Source organism: Molothrus aeneus, chromosome 24, assembly GCF_037042795.1.
Source record: "Molothrus aeneus isolate 106 chromosome 24, BPBGC_Maene_1.0, whole genome shotgun sequence".
NCBI classification, from domain to species: Eukaryota; Metazoa; Chordata; class Aves; order Passeriformes; family Icteridae; genus Molothrus; species Molothrus aeneus.
In genome coordinates, this window is record NC_089669.1 from 5,938,758 (window position 1) to 5,960,032 (window position 21,275).

The 21,275-nt window shown below is 47.6% G+C and overlaps 1 protein-coding gene across 1 annotated transcript; it reads left to right on the forward strand.

The window, feature by feature from the left end:
- Positions 1-4,236: 4,236 nt before the first annotated feature.
- On the forward strand, positions 4,237-16,260 carry LOC136566150 (tubulin alpha-1C chain-like). Its single transcript, XM_066565164.1, has 5 exons — positions 4,237-4,283; positions 8,905-9,127; positions 12,907-13,055; positions 14,354-15,034; positions 15,870-16,260. The coding sequence occupies exons 1-5, from the start codon at positions 4,281-4,283 to the stop codon at positions 16,161-16,163; spliced, it is 1,350 nt and encodes a 449-aa protein (XP_066421261.1). The 5' UTR covers positions 4,237-4,280; the 3' UTR covers positions 16,164-16,260.
- Positions 16,261-21,275: the final 5,015 nt, after the last annotated feature.

A 21,275-nucleotide genomic window follows, 5' to 3' on the forward strand; every position in this document is an offset into this window, starting at 1 on the left:
GTACCCCCTGATCCAGCCTGCAATGGGCTGGTGTAAGGCTGGTGGCTATGGGATACAGCTTAAACCAGAGCAGGAAATCCCACAAAGTCACTGTCAGTCCCCCCTTCCCCAGCTGCCATGCTCCTGTGTGTGGAATTGTCCACACAGGCATCTGGGCTGCGTTCTTTGGCCTCCACAAAGGAGGCACTTGGAAGGGAGTGTCTCTCCTCTGATCCACCCAGAGGGGCCCTACACTTCTGGAAGGAGCCAGGTCTAAAAGCAGGGTGAGTGCCCAGGACTGAGGATGGATGTGTGAAACAGCCTGGATTTGCACTTGGAGAGGAGGAGATGAACCTGAGCTCTGAAACCATGGAGCTGTGCTGAAGCACTGTCCCCTGAGTGGTGCAGTTTGATGGCTTCACTCTCACCATACACGTGCCCTCAGTAATTCTCACACCTGGACGGGTGTGCTGTGAGCTGGGGATGAGGAGGAGCTGCTGCCTCAGTCAGTACCTGGCTGAAATGCAGGCAGCAGGCTGCCCTTGTCCATCTGAGTGCTGGGGAATGTGCATGGAACTCCCAGGTCATCCCAGGTACTCAGGGCAGGCAGGCAGAGGGTTAAGGATGTCATGGTTTTGGGAATTCACTGATAGAAGTGAACATGCACACATTATTTTTCCAATTCTTCTGAGAGAGAACAGAATGTAAGAGCTACAGAGTTGTACATTCAAAGAAGTTTCATCCAAGCTGCTGGAGAAGCCCCAGGCCTACAGTGCAGCTGCAGAGACTGTATCACAGATACACAGCCAGTCCAGAATTTTTGGAAGGTGTCATATTCACTGAACACACAGGCTGCAGCCAAAGTCTGTGCCTGGGGCCATGATAGCATTACCAGGCACAGGGAAATCCTGGAGTGTTGGGAAGGATGAAAGTTTGACAAGAAAGCCTCACAGATATGGATGCCTAGCAGAAAGATTTTTAAATGTAGAGTCTGGTGAAGGAATAGAGATGGAAGCAAGTTTTGATATAGAAGGAAAGAATTGCTGAGCCAGTCTTACTGGATAACCAAGGAGGCAAAGGGTGTGTTAGTCAGAAGGGGTTTTTATGGCTTAGAGCAAAGGATAAACCCACCCCAAACAAGATGTTTTTACCAAGCAGAAAGAGAGCACAGGCAAACAAGGCAGCAAATGGTGCAAGTAGAAAAAAGGTCTCAGAATTTTCCACTGCAAGAAAACTAAAAAACAACTTCTAGATTAAACTGTAATGTACTAACTTTGAGTGATTGGGGAATAGTAGCATGAATATGGTAATTATAGTAGTTATGATAGGCTATAGATAATAGTTAAGGTATAGATTGGTTCTGCTGTATTAAGGTGCTCAGCAAAGAAAAGTATATAATGCATTGTAACCAAAAGAAAAGTCTATAATGCATTGTGACCAAAAGAAAAGTAAATAATGCATTGTGACCAAAACCAAAGGGTCTCCAGGCCTGCCTGCAGCTGGAGCTGACAGCTGTGGGCACAGCTCTGTCACCCATGACCCTGGGCTGCTGGAATATCTTGGATGGAATAAACTGCATTTTGGAGAGCTGCCTGGATCCCACATCTCTCATTCAGGTTCTTACACTGGAGAAACAAAAAAAACTCTGCTGCTCACAGAACAGGTCTCCAGCAGGAAAAAAGAATGTGCTCAAGAAAGCCCCAATAGCCCCTTGGACTTGACATGACTGTTTAGTCAAACTAAATCAAAAGCATTTCAGGTCCTAAAGAATGGTTTTTGGGTGTGCAGCAGCACCAGCTTCTGTAGGACTGGGGGAATTCTTGATAGTGCAGCAGCTGTGGGAGGGCACACTGAGGGAAACTGAGGCACACTACCAGGACTATCCTGGTCTTCTTTACCAAACAACTTCACTAAGGAGATGCTCACAGCTAAGAGCACTTTGCAACCAAGGTCATGCCTCAGTGAGGTTAGGCCAAGCAATTAGGATAAAACAAATGAGAAAAAATAACAGAAAGAGAAGTTCTTTCAGGTCTCTTGGAGCACAGGTTGGGGATTATTAGAAGTTTAAAATTGACTGGATTCTTCAAATGTACACCAGCTTGAAAGCACTAAGCAAAGAAGTTGGGCTTGCTGAGGATCAAAACATGAAAGAGAAGACTTATCTTTAAAAAACACATTGCACACCTTGGTGTATGTTTTTGCTTGGTGTCCATCACCCAGCTCACAGGTACCCATTTGTGTGATCACTCCCCACTCTGGTGTGGGGATGGCCATGATGCCTTGAGAGGCTACCCAGAACAGAGCTAGACAGTGTTAAAGGAATAAAGGAGGTATTAAAAAGGCCCTCAAAAGATACACCTTGGGCAGTACAAGAGCCTGGCCAAGGCTACACCCAAGATGGACTCCAAGTCACAAGTTTTCACACTTTTAAAAGTTTTGGTTCATTTCCATATTGGGGTTAATTGTCCAATTCCAGCTCCAGGTTATGCAGTCCCATCCTCCCAGTTTGCTCTCCTCAATTCCCTGTTGTTTACACTTTTAGAGCCTGAAGCTGCAGCGGTGTCCTTGGTTCTGGGGCTGGAAAATCATTGCTTTGTCTGACTAAACTGTGAAGAGAACTCACTGACGCTCTATATGAAGTTCAGAGCTATATACTAATGCAGTACAGAATCTGGAAAATATGAAAGCTAAAACTTAAGATATCAGCCAAATTCCCTAAACACCATTTTGTGCTTTCTTATAGCCCACCTGTTTTTCAGTCACACATTAAACTTGGAGTCATTATTTGGAAAAACAATTATATCAATGTTATTTGTGGGTTCTTCCCCTTTCTTCCACCTCTGACCCTCTCTCAATCCTCTGGTCCTTGCTTTCCAGAGTGCTTTTGCCCTTCTTTCCTTTCAGGGCACACCCACACAGGTTTCGTTCCATGCCTTGGGCTCAAATGATCACAGTGGGGTTGAACAGCAGGAGCAGCATCCTCAGCAGGTGGCAGTTCCCTGCCCTGGGGATCAGTTAATCCCTCCCCTCCATGTACAGATCCAGCCTGGCACAATTCCACCACACTCCTGTTAAAAGTAAAACCTTTATCCAGGCTGCTTGCAGGGCTGGAGATCTATACAGGAAGAGGAAAAATCATCTACTTTGTTATTGTTCAAAACTGTTTCACATCCCTCTCCTGCTGCAAAAACTCAGCTCTGTGCAGGAAGAAGGAATTTCCTGAAATTGATGCTGGTGCTGAGGCCCTGAAGGACGGGTGGAACTCCAGGTATCAAATATCAGACCTGCACACACAGCAGCTGCTTCTACCCAGGGAATGAGTTTGGCAATTGCAGGAATATTTCTGTTAATATAACCCTTAGGACATACCACAGGGTTTTTATGCTTTCCACTTAATATCCAACTTCAACTGGGGCGTTTAAATACCAGATCTACAGATTCCAGTAGAACCTATGTGGATCTCCAGATCTGGCCCCTTAGCTTTGAGTCCTTTCCATCTTGTGATTCTCCATCCCACTAGTGGCACTTGGCACAGGCCCTGCTGTTCCTGTGACTGCAGTGGAGCTGCCTCCAGCCTCCTGGGACAGGGATTTTTCTTTTTCAGCCCAGAGACAGCACCCAGAGCGCCTGGAGGACCGGGTCCTGTGGGTGCCCACCGGGCAGATGTGGGGCTCTCAGGATGTCCCCCAGCAGATCCCAGGTGCCATCCTTGGTCCCAACTTTGCCCGAGTGTTTCACTGCTGCCTTTCCCCAGGCTCATTGCGCGGAGCCGGGACAGGGAGAGCTCTCACCCAGGACCCCCGTGGGTGCGAGGCCATGAGCGGCCCCCCGTCTTTCAGGGCTCCCTCCCAGGGCAGCAGCCGCTCACTCTGGGCTTCCCAAGCTAAGCTCGGAGCCCTTGGCCGACACCCAGGGGTGGACGGTGCTGAGCCCCCTGCCCTTCAGCCACTGGCTCCAGACAGAGCGATCCCAGCCCGGGACAGAGCGATCGCTGGCCCGGCCACAGCGATCCCGGCCTGAAGCGGAGTCTGAGGAGGAAAATGCAGACCTTCGTTGGCGGGAAGACTAAACCCCGCCCCCTCCCCGCCCTTTGTTACGAATCAGCCAATAGTTCGCGCAGGATGGTGACAGACATTTCTATTATCCAATGGCCCACAGGTGAGCGCACGCCACGCCAATGAGCACAGCGCAGGGAGCCGAGCGCCCCGCCCCTCACTTTATAAAATGTGAGCCCGGTAAGAGCCGCCGCTGTTGCGGTGCTGCCCAGACACGTTGCGCGTCTGTCCCGGCGCTCCTGAGCCATGGTGAGTGGGGCGAGGGCCCGGCGGGGCAGGGGTAGCCCGGCGCAGCTCCGTGAGCTGCAGCGGTGAAGGAGGGGACGGGATGGGTGGCGGCACGGCCCCGCTGGGCCGTGGGGGGCAGTGGGTCTCGCTGCCCCGAGCCGTGTCTCGTCCCGCGCCCTGTCGCTCCCGCCGTCTCGTCCCAAAATGGTGGCGGGCTCGCCGAGAACATGGCGGCCCCCGGGACCCTCAGCCCCGGCCGGCTCAGGGGCTGCAGCTCTGTTCCGGGCACCGTCAGCCCCCGGGGCCGTGTGTCCGTGGGGGCCCGGGGCGCCCTGCCTGTAGAGCTCGGGACAGCCGCCGGGTTCCCGCGGTGTGCAAGGCCGGGGCAGCTCCGCGCGGTGTGCGCGACCCGCGGGGCCGGAGGCAGGCAGGGAGGGAGGAGCCCGGCCCACCGCCCTGGGAGGTGCCGAGGTGCCGCTCCCCCGCTCCTGCCCCGCGGCTGTCCGGGGGCTGGGCTGATGGGCAGAGTTCCTAAAGGACTTTGTGAGATGGGCTGGCGAGAATGAGCTGATCGGTTGAGTCATCTTGGTCTGAGAGGTGTGACGGGGCTGGGATGTCCCGCAGGACAGGGTTCAGGTGCGCTGGAGGCTGGGATGGGCGTTCGGCTCTTACCCGCAGGGGTGTTGCCTTCCTACATCTCTGAAAAGAGATTGTCAGAAGGTTACATGGATTTACAAATGTAGCAAGACTGCTACTGTAGGCATGTGAATGTGTGGGAAATACAATAATTTTCAGCTCAACAAGTAAGTTAGTGTTGGTGGATGTGTTCTTGCTCTTACCATTCCCTTGGGGGCTGTTTATTGTCACGGTTTTCAGATAAAGTCAAATCAAGAGTACGAATACAGCCCCTGGTCTCTGCAAAGGATGCAGGTCCCCTGGAGTCCCATCCCAGGGAAACTGCGTTCCTCCATATAATGTGCTGATAAGTTTGGTCTGAGCTGGCACAGCCATTCTCAGGAAGCTTGGCTTTCCATCAGCCTCACACAGGTGCAGCTAGACCTTGAGCACTGTGCTGGGGAAAGCAGAGGACCAAGAGCCTGATCCAGCAGTGCCATGGAGGATCTGGGGGGGCTGCAGCCCAGCAGTGAGTGCAGCAAGGGGCTGTCTGCAGCTGCTGGAAGGGCAGTGACAGGACAGGGCAGTGCCCTTCAGCTGGAGCACATCCTGTAGGGAAAGGAAACTGAGACTGGGCTGGAGAAATTCTGCCTGAAACTTTGTGTGCTTGGAAATAATGTATGTAAGTGTGGAGAAAGCATTTAGTGTTAAGTAAATGAGAGTATTCTGTAATGGCTTGAATACAGCATTTACCAGCACTGTCTGTATACGTTTAATACTTATTCTGAAGCTCATCAGTGATGTGTGAAGGCACTGATCTATAATGAGTGTGGCAGTTCTCTTGCCTGTCATTCCAACTTGGAGCTGGTGCTTTTGGAATAAAATCTGGGCCTTGTTCTTCAGTATCCTTGGTTCTGTGAAAAGGCCATGCAGCACAAAATGGGCAGAGAATCTGTTAGTGTCTGACAAAGGTTTGTTCTTAATTGAATAGCCTCATACTACTTAAAAGTCCTTAGCAAAGCAGGACACTAGCACCAGGCCAGGTTTTGTCACTGACCTCATCTAGTCAAGTTTTGAAAGGCTCCAAGGATGCAAATCCCCTCCCACTTCTCTAGTGACCCGTTCCAGGGCCACACCGTTCCACTGGGGAGCCTTTTCCTAACACCAGCCTGAGCCTTGCAGCAACCTCTGAGAATCCAACCTGGAGCCACCTGCAGAGCAGAGGGAGCCTTCTCCTGTGCTCCCCACGTCTCCTTTTGTTCCCTGGCACATGGCTTGCCCTACTGAGGACAAGAGCACCCTGTGGGACGTTCAGGCTGGTTTCTGTGGGAGCCTCCAGGATCTTTGCAGCAGGGCTCCCTCTCAGTTACTGCTGTTTGTGCAGGGAGTCATTGCCCAATGTGTTGAACTTTGTATTTTGTCCAGGTAAACATGCCATGTTTAACGTGGCACCTGTAACACCTGCTCTGTGGCTGTGTTGCCAAGCTGTGCATTCAGAGTTGGAAGGGACCCACAAGGACCATTGAGTCCAGCCCCTGGCCCTGCACAGGACACCCCCAGGAATCCCACTCTTTGTGTTGAGTTCTGTCAGCCCTGGGGTTGTGACCACTGTCCTGGGGGCCTGTTCCATTGTCTGGTCACCCTCTGGGGGAAGGATGTTTTGCTCATATCCAGGCAAACCTCCCCTGGCACAGCTTCCCTGGGGTCCTGTCACTGGTCACCAAAGGGTCTCCTCTCCTGAGGAAGCTCTAGACCATGCTCAAATCTCCCCTGTTCTCCTGGCTAACCAAGCCAATGGCCTCAGCTGCTCCACATACCCTTCTTCTTTACCCCCTCCATCTCTGTGGTGTGGTGTAGTCCTTACCCTTTCAATGACCTTTCCCAGCTGCTTGGGGGTTTCTCTAGCAAGGCTTAGGTCACTGGTAGCACTTCAGTCAGGTGAGGATCCAGGCTGACGTGGTGGTCTGTGTTCTCCTGTCCCTGCAGGAAAGTTTCAGGCTGTCCTGCTCTCCTAAGGGGATGTTCCCTGAGTCATGGTCTGGTCTCTGTGGCACTGCAGCCAGCTTTCCTGTCACCTCTTCCATGCTGTGCAGGTTGGCTGTGTGTTCTCTGCCATGGCAGCACCGGCCAAGCTCAGTGCCTCAGCCTGGAGGGTGGTGGTGTAATGGCTTTGGAGAGGAGAAGGGTGGCAGCAGCTCTGAGTGATGCTGCCTGCAGAGAGGATGTGGGCTGGACATCTGAATGTACAGCTTGGATGAATGGGAGCTTAAAAATAGTTCAGTGCTGTGTTTGAGAACTGATTTTTTTTTTTTTTTGACAAATACAAATCTTAATTTCATGGGATTCCCAATGAGTTTGAAAGGACTGTGCTCCTGCTTTTCTGCATTGACTGTGGATGTGGAATAGGCAGTTCCAGGTCATAGAATCACAGACTGGTTTGTTTTGGAAGAGACCTTAAAGACCATCCAGTTTCATCTCTTCCACCAGACCAGGTTGCTTCAAGCCCCATCCAGCCTGGTCTTGGACACTTCCAGGGAAGGAGCAGCCACAGCTTCTCTGGGCAACCTGTGCCACCCTCACAGGGAAGAATTTCATCCTAATGTCTAATCTAACCCTATCATCCTGCATTTAAGGCCATTTCCGTTTCTCCAAAGTCCCTCTCCAGCTCTCCTGGAGTCCCTTTAGGCACTGGAAGCGGTTTAAAATCTCCCTGTAACCTTCCCCAGGATGAGCATCCCCAGCTCTCCCAGAGGGGCTCCAGGCCTCAGAGCAGCTCTGTGGCCTCCTCTGGGCTGGCTCCAGCAGCTCCAGCTCCTTCCTGTGCTGGAAGCCCAGGGCTGGGGCAGCTCTGCAGGTGGGGTCTCACCTGAGCAGGGCACAGGGGCAGAATCCCCCCCTGCCCTGCTGCCCCCCTGGGGGATCAGCCCAGCACAGGGGGGTTCTGGGCTGCCAGAGCACGGGGCTGGGGCACGCTGAGCATTCATCCACCAACACCCCCATGTCCTTCTCCCCAGGGCTGCTCTCTGTCCGTTCTCTGCCTGGCCTGTACTTGTGCCTGAAAGTACTCCTGGCTTATCCTGGAATTCCAGGGAAACAAATTGTCTCATCCAGTCACAGGGTCTGAACAGATTTGGGTAACAGTCACTTTAAACTGGAGTCTATTTAGGCTCTTGTAGACTGTGCTTTACTGACATTCAAAACTAGATGTTGAGTATAAAATGCCACAGATGGACCAGGAGTTTGGAGATGTCTCTATTATGGTTTGGCTTTTACCACTTGAAGTCCTGTGCTGCACTGTTAAAGAAACTGGGTTGATACTCTGGACATCAGAGGGAACTTGGGAATCCATAAATGGGTAGGAACAGATAATTTGGCTGCCATGAACTATTTTCTACATGGCTTTCATGAGGTAGTTTTATCCGGTGTTGAGGTGTTGAGTACCTTGTGTACAGCAGCGTGGTTTGAGGCCTGATGGGTCTGTATTTATGGAGGGTTATGAAGGGGTTTGTTAGGCAAAGCCTCTCCTACTGAGTGACAAAGGTTCCTCAAGGGGTCTGGAGAATATTTTTTTGTTTGTTTTGTGTACATTAAATTAAGTGTTTCCGGGTCCTGGGAGGATTTTGCTGCCCCTGGGGCTGGGGTCTGGGTGTTGCTGTTCTGGACACTTAGGCCAGTGAGAGGTGTGATCATCAGCTTTTCTAAATATTCAGTTTGGTATGAAGAGAGAAATTGGCTGAAGAACTTGAAAGAGTTGATCAGACTCTTCCTGTCTGATTGAAGCATAACAAAGAGGAATGAGCTTGTAAAAATGATAATGTTCAAAAGGGTTTTTCTGGGTGGAGCTGATGATGTCTCAAAGGGGCTTTTGTGTCCTGTGTGTTTTGTGCCAAATGGCCCCAACACCGAGACAATAAGGCCAATGTTTTAATGGCTTTGCGGGCTGGCAGTCCCCCCGGGCGTGCTGATCCTCTGCTGAACAAGGGCACTTGTGTTTGTGCTGAGCGATGCGTTCTGTCCTGTCCCGCAGCGCGAGTGCATCTCCATCCACGTGGGGCAGGCGGGCGTGCAGATCGGCAATGCCTGCTGGGAGCTCTACTGCCTGGAGCACGGCATCCAGCCCGACGGCAACATGCCCAGCGACAAGAGCATCGGCGGCGGGGACGACTCCTTCAACACCTTCTTCAGCGAGACAGGGGCGGGGAAACACGTCCCACGTGCTGTCTTTGTGGACCTCGAACCTGCAGTCATAGGTAACGCTGACAGTGCAAGGTGTCATGAATAAGAAGCTTGACTAGGCCAATGTTCAAGCAGCAATCAATTTATTAATTAATATGGTAAAGTATGAGCCATACAGTGCTGGGTACAGTGGGGGAAGTTTTCCTTCCAACTGCACACCGATAGTTGAGGCTTACAGGTATTTATAGGGGTACTCATCAGCTTTCTCAGCAGTTTCTATTCCAATTTTTACTCATCAGCAGTTTCTATTCCCAATTTTTACATCACAATTCTATACACTATTGTGATTTAGTTTTTCTCAGGATGTATCCCAAAAGGAGCATCCCAGATGGTGCTGGTCTGGTTTCCAAAAGAAGGAAGACAAATCCCATCTGGTGAGGTCCAGCTCTCCAGATGTGGGTCCACCTTTTAATTGCAAGGACTATAAATCTCATAACAGTGATGTCCAGCTTGGTTGAAACTATTAATCCTTGAGTTGATGTTCACCTTCCTTTCTCGAGCTGCTTTTCACTGTTTTGTTAAGGTGTGAGATAAGCATGTTTCCTTTATATATATTCCAGAGTTATAGTTTCAAGGATACAAGCAATATTCTAAAATTATACTTCAATAGGTTATTATTGCAGAGCTCTTTAAGGATTAGCTACACGCAGAAAGTTCCTGTCAAAAAGCAACATCCTTAATGCTTTAATTCAAATGCTCCTAAATCAACTTAAGACTTATAAAGGTTAATTGTGAACAAAGGATAGGTTCAAAGGCCTTCTTCCATGCTTTACTTTCCTCAGTTATTATTAGAATTGGTCTTTATAACTGTTTCATGGTCTGTTTCCACACATATCACAATCACAAACACACACATTGCCTGTATGTACCTGACACGAAACACAGCTTTGTATTTCACAAAGGCACTGGAGAATATTGCCACATGTTATTGCCACATAAATACTTTAGACTATTGGTTTTGGCTAAGGGGTCCATTCCTCTAGTCCTGAAAAATGCTTTGGGCTTTAAATTTTTAGTGCATGAAGCTTTCCTACACCTTCCTAGTGATGGAAAATACTTGGCTTTATTTTCATTGAGACTGGCAAATGTGCTCTGTGGAGCTTTCAAGAATTTCAGCATTACCTTCTGCCAGGCTGTGGAGTTAAATGGGTCTCATGAACACACTTCATGCTTTTGCTATGCAAGAAGCAGTTACAGCCTCTTGGAACAGTATGGCATAAGGTGTGCTGCAGTCAGTAGAACTTCTTTAAGAGACACAATATATATCATTAGGAAGATTCCTTATTGCACACAGGAATGATTGCTGTAGTTTCCCAAAGGAATCTGTGGAAGCTGAACAGTGCTTGCAGAAATGAGTCCCCATATCTGGCCTAAATTCAGAGGTTTCTGAACATGCACTTCAGCTTCCTGGTGCCTTATCTTTGAGAAACAGTCTGCTCCTGAAAATGTGTTCTGTTCCAAGCTCTGGCAACACCGGCTCTTGGTGTTCAGGTGTGATCCCATGCATCAGCTACTGACCAGTCCTCCATCCTGGGGGAGTAGATGCACTGTCAGCTCAATGTGAGCTCCTGGTTTCACAATTCCTTCATCCCTTGTGTCAGGAATCCTGGTTTTCCTCTCACCAGTGTGTGGCAGAAGTAATTCTTCTGGAGCTGGTTTTTGGCTATCTTGCCTCAAGTAGTGATTTGGGGCTGTTATAGCAGAGGTCTGTGTTGCCTATGTTTTATCTTTCTGCAATACAGAGCTGGGGAAATGTGTGGCTGTGGCCACTCCTCTGTACCCAAACCATGGCTGTTCTGTAGCTTCTGTTCAGTGTAACACACCAGACCCCTTCTTGTGGCTAACACAGCACATGAACCTCTCAGGGCAGCAGAAGGCTGTGGGGCTGTTTGAGGGTGGGAGTGCTGGGCTATAACTTTGAAACGAGCCCAGGCACCCTTGGCCATACACTGATATTCCCAGGAGCTGCTGCAGGTCTGGCTTTGTGCTTTTTTGAGCCCCGTGGCTGTTGCCTCCTCTGCACTGGCCAGGTGGTGGCTCTGAGCAACCAGGAACAGCTCAGAAATGAGATGAGACAGGTGGCAAAAGAGGGCAGAGGAGCTGGTGAGTCTTGGAACAAATGCCCAAAGGTAGTGAGTGTTCCAGTGCTTGTTGGTGATGCAGGTGTAGTGTAGGGAGATGGGCAAGATTGGTGATACTCAGTTAGGGCTTTTTGTTAAAGGTTACATCATGTGCCTTTCTCAGAAATAGCTGCTATTCCTCCCTGGCTAATGTGAAAATTACTGCTCCAGTTTCCTGGGCAGGGCTCATGAGTCTCCATTCATGCAGCAAGTCCCTGTGCACTGAATTTATGAAAAACCCATCTCTGTGCATGCAGCAGCTGTGCAGCTGCCACTTGTGTGCACAGGGATTTCTGTCCCTCCAGATCAGTGCTGGTCTTGCACAAAGCAGCAGGATGGTGGATATGCACCACCTCTGTGAATGTGGTGGTAAAATACCATCAAACTTCCACCACAAAATAGGGCAGTGACATCTGGGAATTCAACACAAGTGTCTTTAGCAGTCTACCCCAGCTAGACCTGAAAACATGAGGGATAGGATGTCTGGGGCCAGCTGGTTTGGCTGTCCCCTCACCCAAGTCCTTTGTTCCAGGCACACTTTTGTAGTCCAGTGGCTGATCCTTTGCACTCTACAAATTTTGTTACTTCCCAAGGACCATCCTGGCTCATGCTACTCGTCTGCATAGGATAAAGAACCATTTTATTTTGGTTCTGTATTTTTCCCTTATTACCCATATTTGTCCCTTGTAATGTGGAGTGGTCTTGTAGGAAGTCTTAGACACATGGGTATTTGAGATGGTAAATTTTTCCAAATTGTCTTTATTTTGATGCAGTCTTAGAAATACTTTAGACTGTTGGATTGCAGACTGGAGTGGGAGCTGCTCAGCCTAAACTGGTTTAAGTGCTAACTTTATTTTTATGTCTTAAGTTTTACTTTTCTTTGTATTGCTTGTTCTATTTCAGATTCATGAATACACGCAAGCAGGCAGCTTCAGCTGTAGTTAATAAAGCTCTCTGCTGTTCACCTGATTTAAATTAAACAATGCAATACTGCAATAGCACACGAGAGTGGTTGGAGCTAAACCAGAGACAAAGCTCTGCTGAGTGTCTTTGTACCTTTCTGGTAGGACAGAGCTTTAGCCTGCTGGATGTAAGTGCATGTTTTTGGGAACTAGTGGCTCTAAATCAGTCTCCAAATGTGTAACTGCTGGGGGATGTGTGTGCTACAGCTTACAGCTCAGGGTTTAGATAATTGCTCTAAGAGCATCTCCATCTCTTTGGAACCCTTCTCTACCTTTGGCTGAAAGTACAGTGAAGAGAAAGGGGCATGGAAGCCAAGTTGGCTCTGCTTGCCCACAGAAGCATTCTGGAGGGATTGGGAAGTGAAGGGGAAAAATGGGATTTCAGCTGCTGGGCTGCAAAATGGGCCTTAAGTTGTTTTAAACTGGAAAAAATGGTTCTGCTACAGTGCAGTTTTTAATTGCTCTGACAGGTCAATATTCTAAAATTGGTGTAAAATACAGCAGTTTCCTAAGCAATAACTTAATTTTTCTTAGTTATTCAGCATTTAGGCTGTAGGAAGGCACCTACTGATTGGTATTTGCTTTTTATCTCTAAAGGTTTAAGTACACTATTCTGGACACCCCTAGAAGTTTGAAAAAGCTGGTTTATATAAAAAATTTATTTAAAATATTTATATATTATATATTAATGTATATCTTGTCTCTCCCCAGATGAAGTTAGGAATGGGACATACCGACAACTCTTCCATCCTGAGCAGCTGATATCTGGGAAAGAAGATGCTGCAAACAACTATGCTCGAGGTCACTACACAGTGGGGAAAGAGATCATTGATCTGGTTCTAGAGCGCATCAGGAAGCTGGTAAGACTCCCCTGAAGGCTCTGAAATATCTGTTTCACAGGGTATGGAAATGAGGTTATCAAATACATAAACTGTGCTTTAATTTCTTTGTGGTATGAGAATCTGTGGACTTAGTCTGCATCTGCTTTTATTCTTAGCCAGCTGAGAATGGCTGGATTTCTCCTGTCAGATATGGCTTTCAAGTGGCCTAAAATGCTGATGAGGCACTTAAAACTTCATATAAAGTTTCATGTTTGGAAAGTCAGAACCAAAAATTATGATTTGCATAGTTCCTGCTGGAGAAAGATTGGTCTCTGGCTGTGGCTCTTTCAAGGAATTTTAAATAAGAGTGCTTGCTTCTGTGGTTTGGACTATCGTTTGCATTTCCTGCTATTATGATTTCTGGATTAATTTTATGGTAATAACAGTAGAAAAGGAATAAATCTCAGTAAGTTGGGATGTTTCAGCTTCCCCAGTACTTCAGTCATGTGGCAAACTTATGAAGGGGGCAGTTTAGGAAGTTCATGTTCCCTATTTAGGGCTGCTAAGCATGTCCATTGCCCAATCTGTGTCACAAAGGTGGGAATTCTCATTGCACAAAATGCAGGTGTTTTGATATGGAATGCTAATTGAGTCTTAGTGTAAAGTTCACCTTTTGCAGATTACAACTGGAATTATTCTCAACGCTTGACTGCCACAGTCTCTAATTAAAGCAATGATAAGTTTGCAGCAGGCTTTACTTTGACCTGGAAAACAGTCATGATTTCTTTGTACAAGCTGTTGGCAGTCCCTGTTAGTCCTGGGAGCTGAGCATCATGTGGCACCTCTTTGTGAGGACAGGGCTGTCTAGTTTTGTCTCCTGAGTGGGGTGGATGGGACTGGCACTGTAATAGGCTGTGACAGCTCACTTCCCCCAGCGGAGATACACACTTGGCACTCGTGCAGCATTGCAACAGTAGCTCTGGGATGGGGGATTGCTCCATTTTTGTGCAGATAGAGAATACCAAGTAACTGTAAGGGTTAGGTCTTTGACTATTCCTGCTTTTCTTGCTCATTGTTAATGGCTTCAGCTGAGAATTGGGGATAGAAGGAATTTTAAGCTAGCAATTTGAAGTGGTTGCCATCCAATACGTAGGGGGTTTAAACCAGCCAAGAATATTGCTTTTCCTGGGACACCTTTTTGACTCTTGGTGGATAAATTCTGTATTTCTGAAGCTTGAACAGTTGGTATGTGTCAGAATTCAGAGCTGTCTTTCTTGAGCTTGATTGGGGATTCTTAATGCACACAATGTCTTGAACACCTGTGTTTTCTCTTTCAGTCAGATCAGTGCACTGGCTTGCAGGGCTTCCTGATTTTCCACAGCTTTGGGGGAGGAACTGGATCTGGTTTCACCTCTCTGCTGATGGAACGACTCTCAGTTGACTATGGGAAAAAATCCAAGCTGGAATTCGCCATCTACCCTGCACCTCAGGTCTCAACAGCTGTTGTGGAGCCCTACAACTCCATCCTGACCACCCACACCACGCTGGAGCACTCTGACTGTGCCTTCATGGTTGACAATGAGGCCATTTATGACATTTGCCGTAGGAACCTGGACATTGAACGCCCCACCTACACTAACCTCAATCGCCTCATCGGTCAGATAGTGTCTTCCATTACTGCTTCCCTTAGGTTCGATGGTGCCTTAAATGTGGATCTTACTGAGTTCCAGACTAACCTGGTGCCTTACCCTCGCATCCACTTCCCGCTGGTGACGTACTCCCCGATCATCTCTGCGGAGAAGGCCTACCACGAGCAGCTCTCCGTGGCTGAGATCACCAACGCCTGCTTCGAGCCCTCCAACCAGATGGTGAAGTGTGACCCTCGGCACGGCAAGTACATGGCGTGCTGCATGCTGTACCGCGGGGACGTGGTGCCCAAGGACGTCAACGCCGCCATCGCCGCCATCAAGACCAAGCGCACCATCCAGTTTGTGGACTGGTGTCCTACTGGATTTAAGGCAAGTCTCAGTTCCACCATGATTTCTTAGATTTCTCATTCACTGTCCTGGGTGGTGGGTGCTGTTTTGTTGCAATGTGGCAGGGTGGTAGAAATGCTGCCAGTAATAATTTTCTTCATAGTTATACCAATTATAATTGGAGGTTTTGGAAACTGACTGGTTCCTCTAATAGTTGGAGCCCCAGATATAGCATTCCCACGAATAAACAACATAAGCTTCTGACTACTCTTGTTCAAAGTGTCTCCTTCAGAAGTCAGAGTAAGGCCATAGAGCAGCCATTTCAAGTCCATGCACACACACACACCCCACAGATAGCTCAGCAGAGGACAGACAGGAAGGGTCTTTGTATGATGTATTCCAGGGAAGGTTTATTGCATCCACCACGCCAAAGGGATCAGGGACAAAGACACAACCATGTGCTGTGCACAGGTTTAGGTGGGGGGTCAGTAGCCAATGACCTGAGGGCACAGGGCAGGGCAAAGGGCAGCAACCTGTAGGGGAAATGGGGGATGAACACTTGGGGTGGGCAGGGTCAGCTGGCCAATGGGAGAAGCAATCTCATGTAGATTGGCAATAGTGCTGCACAGCACCATGGGGGAAGTCTTCTCTCTCAGCCTAGCTGGGGAAAACTCTGGTGTGTTCCCACAATGGAGTGTGTTTGCTCTGAGCTGTTCTGTAGGTACCTGGTTTATATTCTGAGATGTGAAGATTTAGGTTCTCATGCAGGGCTGTTTTGTGAGTGATACATTTTAATCAACTCCTGTTGTCTAACTTTGATTATTGTCACTGTCAAACACCACTGAGAAACTCATGGTCTCTTGCACCTCTCCTGTAGGTTGGCATCAATTACCAGCCCCCCACAGTGGTTCCTGGGGGCGACCTGGCCAAAGTCCAGCGGGCAGTCTGCATGCTGAGCAATACCACGGCCATTGCCGAGGCCTGGGCTCGCCTGGACCACAAGTTTGACCTGATGTATGCCAAACGTGCCTTTGTCCACTGGTATGTTGGAGAAGGGATGGAGGAGGGGGAGTTCTCAGAGGCTCGGGAGGATCTGGCTGCACTTGAGAAAGATTACGAAGAAGTGGGCACAGACTCGATGGATGGAGAAGATGAAGGAGAAGAATATTAAATCCAACAGTGAATTGCAAGTCTTTGCCATTTTACTGCCTCTTTAGTAGCAATGTAAATCATGTCAACTGATTGGAATAAACTTCTTTAATCCAGAACTTTGGTAGTGTCTAAACACTATGTACACTCATTAACTACATGCAGTCAGCAGTCCAAGAGATGGAATTCCTTTCTGAAGAAGGTAGCTGAATAAAATAACCATGCTGTGTTTCAGTCAGCTCTTGTCCTTAAGGCATGGCTATTTGAAGAGTTATTAGTGCCCAGAACATGAGACTAGAATGAGCTGGAGCTTTTTCTGGAAGGTATTAGGTATATTTTTTCCAAGACTCTAGAGCTGGTGTCACAAGAGGCAAAAGGAGCTGTGTTACCCATAAAAGATGCAAGACCTTCAGAGCTGAAGGCTGTTTGGGTTAGCTGTCTCCTATTCTTAGAGAGGGCTATAACTTAGAGATGCAGTAACCTGGATGGGGAGGAGATGTCCAGGAAGGGTGTGGTGGACCTGCCACTGTAGCCAGAGCCTGAGCAGTGGTTGCCCTTGTGTTGCTGTGCCCTCCCACAGAAGGACCTGCAGTCTCCCTGTCTGCAGCTCTCTAGAGTCAGACTTCTCCTGAAGCTGTCTGGAGAAAAATCTCTGGGTTAACTGGCCACAGTTAAACATCTTAGTTTTCCCTAAAACTAAGTCTTTTGCAGAAGTAATTATTCCATGGGTTCAGATATGAATGCTGCCATCCTTCTGTGTAAGCTGCTGGAACAGGAGAGGATTTGGCTAATCAGGTTTATCTTCAGATGTGAGCAGCCTCTGTCTGAAAGCTTCTGCATCGACTGAGTGGGGGCCTGGGCACACAGTGAACCACAAACCAAATAACTTCATTGTTGTAGAGCTGGATGACTGAGCAATCTCCCCCACAGCAATGCCAAAGGTGGAACAGTTAAATCTGATGATTGAATACTGAATGTGATTACAGGATACCAAAGTCTGACTCAAAGATGAGATTTGGGCTGGAGAATTTTCCCCATCCAATTTCAAACTTACTCATATTCCTTCTGATTTAATAGCAGAGTGTGATTCAGGCCAAGCCTTGAAATCTGTTAGTTGCAGATGTGCACACCTGCTTGGCAGGAGTCTCCGCTGAATTATGCAAGATCCTGAACTCCTTTCTGCATGGAAGCTTCAGTACTCAGGTAATGCTGCAGTGTCTGACATCCCCTCACACAGCAGGGCCCTTTCCTGGTCCCAGTTGGCTGCACTTGTTCTAGGTGGGGGTGTCACCTATAATTTAGAGTAACAGGCTGCTGCTGTTGATAGAAGGTCCCAGAACAACCTGGTCTGTGAGAGCTGACCAGGAATTGCTTTGGCTCCTCTTTTCCTGGATCACTCTGTCGTTTTTTTAGCCATTGTGTTGACTCAGTCTGATTTGGAGCTGGAAGTTCCCAGTTTTACAAGGATGAGGAGAGCAGTCTTAGTGCTTTATCACCTCCATGGTTGTGTCAGACAGTCAGCCCTGCTGCTGTGCAGGATGTGTGGCAATCACACCTCCTGCCATTCAGCACAGCTAAGTGTGACCAGTGTTTCAGTGAGTTTCTCGTTTGTTTTTCCTTGTGGTTTTATGTTCCAGGGTAGACATAACTGTCATGAATTTGAAGTCCTGTTGATTAACATATTTTCCTGCTTACTGGTTGATTAAGCAAATGTGCTTGGTGGGGCCCAGGGACAGACACAATTCATTCCAATCAGAAGGACTCCATGTTGGCAATCATTCAGGTTTTAATGGGATGGCAGTTCCCAGAGAGAAACGTGCACAGGGCTGTTTGGTGCCATGCAAGTGTCAGGTTTTCACCCCAAACATCCTGCATTGCCAGCAGGTCATGGAGAGTGCTCTGTGCCACAAGTGCAGCACCATGATTTCCTTTGGAAGTTAATTGTGTTGGAGTTGTGGGTTTCTGAACCAGCCTTTAGTAGGATCTTTTAGCAGTGATTGGCTTTTCTGTGAGGAATTTGGTTTCATTGAAGCCTGGCCTAACTCTCTCCTGCAAATAGTGTCTGGTTTTTACTGCAGTGGTGGATTACTTGTGCAGAGGCCACTTCCTCTGCAGTGGGAGTTGGCTCATGCTGTGTCTGTTTGATGCAGGTGTGTACAGTGCTGAGGCTGTGCAGGGCCCTCAGCCATGTAAAATCCTGGTGCATATGGAATGCTGAGCTCTGAAAACCTGGGAATCTCGTTCTGTGTAGGCATTAGATGAGAAGCATTGTGCTTTTAATTTTTAAAAGTAACATGTAATGTTACTTAGAGAAGATACAATCTGCAACATGATGGGTGGAAAGTTTCACAAGAGATACTCTGGCACCTGGTAGCCATGGGACTGCTGAAAACACATACATTTTCAGCCTACATCATACTTGAAACTTCATCATATTAGTATTAAGAAACCCTGTTGCTTTAGCTAGTGGGCAGCTGCTCTCTGTGTAGGCATGTGCATGCTGAGCTAAGATAAGATAGGGTTTTTCTCAGATATGAAGCCAATTACAGCAGGAAAATCCTGCTAAAACTGCTCTTGCTTCAGTGAGCTGCAGAAATCCTTAAACATGTTCTAATTACTGACTCTATGGTTGGATTAGCAAATGTGTGGCTCATCTGCTTCCTGAAATGTAGAGGAGACCTTGCATTAAATTAAAATTTGAGTGTAAGAGTGAGAACTTCTGAAACTTGCAGAGGTTGATGTTAGCTGTCACTTTAAGGAAATTGCTTGCTTGGCACTTTCTCTAATTCTGTACTTTAATTGTTGTTTTGTTTGATAAGAAATGCCCATACTTGTGCTTTGCACAGTCATGTGCCTGTTTGCACTGGCAGAAGTGCAGGCATTATCTAGTGGTAACTAAATATATCTTTACCTGTGTGGTGACACAGCTTTCTCCACCATTGAGATTGGCAATTAATAGCTCTCACCTGACAGAAAAACTTGTGTGAGTCATGAGGTGGAGGAGGAGGAGGAAATGAGTTGGAGCCGTGGCGGTCACTGTGAACTTTGTGGTAAATTCTGGTGTTATCTGTAAGATCTGTTCTAGGATAGTTCTGGTGCTGTTCCAGGAGAATGCAATGCAGCAGAATTTGATTTCCACCCACTCTCCCCTCTGAAAAAGCAATATGAATCCCCTTTAATGTGCTAATATCTATATTATATATATAATTATGTACATTTCTATAGTAAGCATGCCACAGTGTAATTGTATGATGAAAGAGGTCACATAAGCCCACAGCTACACATGCCTCTACCTCCTTACTACAGATAAACTGATCTTAAGTAATATCACAAAGAACTTTTGTGCCTCAGATACATAAAATTCTGTGAAATAGGCAAGGTTCACCCGTTCACTCATTCTATTACTTTATGCCTGCTTACAGGAGCATCTTTGCACAGTTTTGGTTGTTTTGTTCCAGGCCTTCAGCCTTGCTAGGCCTGCTGGCATTCCTGTTGGCATCCTGCTCCACCCTGGTAATTCCCCAAGAGAAGCCAGGCTGGCATGGTTCTGTAGTGACTCTGTTTGCAGTGCAGTCCCTGTGAGCTCTGTCACAGCAGAGAGCTTGAGAGCTGCAGCAGTGCTGCTGCTGTGCTGCTCTGTGCCCAGTGCCTCTGTTCTGCCAGATAAACCTTTGCAGCAGGCCATGGTTTCCTGTGTGTAGGAGATGCTGCATGGAAACAAAACTGCCATGGTCACTATTTATAGAGCAGAGCTACTTCAGCACAGGGGGTGGGCTTTTCACTGGCCTTGCTGAAGTTTTGTGGCAACAAAAAGGAAGAGACTTTAAAACTCATCTCACTCCACCCTCTGCCACGGGCAGGGACACCTTTCACTATCCCAGGCTGCTCCAAGCCCCATCCAGCCTGGCCTTGGACACTTCAGGGATGGGGCAGCCAGAGCTGCTCTTGGCACCCTGTGCCAGGGCCTCCCCACCCTCACAGCAGTACCTTTGAAGTCACATTTATTTTATAACTCCAAAAAGTTTAGGAAGAAAAATGAGTCTGGTACTAAATGTGGAGATGCCATATCCTGGATAGGAGCTGTGAGCTGCTCTGGCTGGGAAAACACAGAGCCTTCTGTCAGGAAAAAGATCTTGAATTAGGTGACTCCTGATCTTGCCTGTTTTGTCATGTTTATAAGAAATTACTTCAAATAAAAAAGTGTTTTCTTCTGAAGTCCAAAAACAAGGACTGAGCTTATAAGTAAATTCAGCAGTAAAGAGCTGAAGAATAATTTTCCATCGTGTTGCAGGACTCCCTGGAAGGGCTGTAGGGGTTTCTCTGTGTGTTGGGGAGGTGATAGTGATTAATCCCTTGGCTCTATCTGGGTTTGAACTAGGAGGAGGACTAACAGTGTAACTTCAGGCTGTGCAGAGACTTTGATCTACAGATTTCTTCTAAAAGTTGGGCAAGTAGATTAAAGATGTGGAGTCTCAACTGGCTGTTAATGGGGAGAGGAATGAGAGCATGATGAAATGGGAAAAATTACATTGCTCTGAAGGTTTTGTAGGTGTTGGCTGACAAGATGCTGAGAATACCAGGATATTAAATTTAAAGAAAAAAAGGGCAAGAGTCACATGAGGACTGGTGCTGTCTGTGGAGCCTCTCAGTGAATTGAGTCAGTTAAACCCTGGTCTCCGCCTTTCTGCTGTCACGTCCCTGTTCCTTGGCTTTCTGCAGACCCTCCTTTGCATGGCCAGCTTCCTGTGATATAAAATGTGTTGAGTTGTCTAAAGATACTCTTAGATCTTGAGATACTACACTGTTTTCTCAACCTTCCAGCCAACTTTCAGGAGCAGGTTTCCCATTTTTTCTGTAGCATTATTTTGTTTTCCCTGATCTGTGTCAGGAGCTTTGGGTACTTGGGCACAAAAAATTAAATTCTTCTTTTCAAATGTTTGCTAGAAAACAACAGCTGTAAATACTAAGCTTGAAGATCCAGAAAACATTCTGGAAACATTCAGGAATTACTTTTTGCTAATGCTGAACAGTTATTAAAAATTCAGAGAGACTGGAGAAGTCTTAAGTGAGTTAGTCTTTATGAGAAAAAAAGGAGGTGGATCTGAGTCCCTTTAAAATGAAGCTTTGCAGCCCA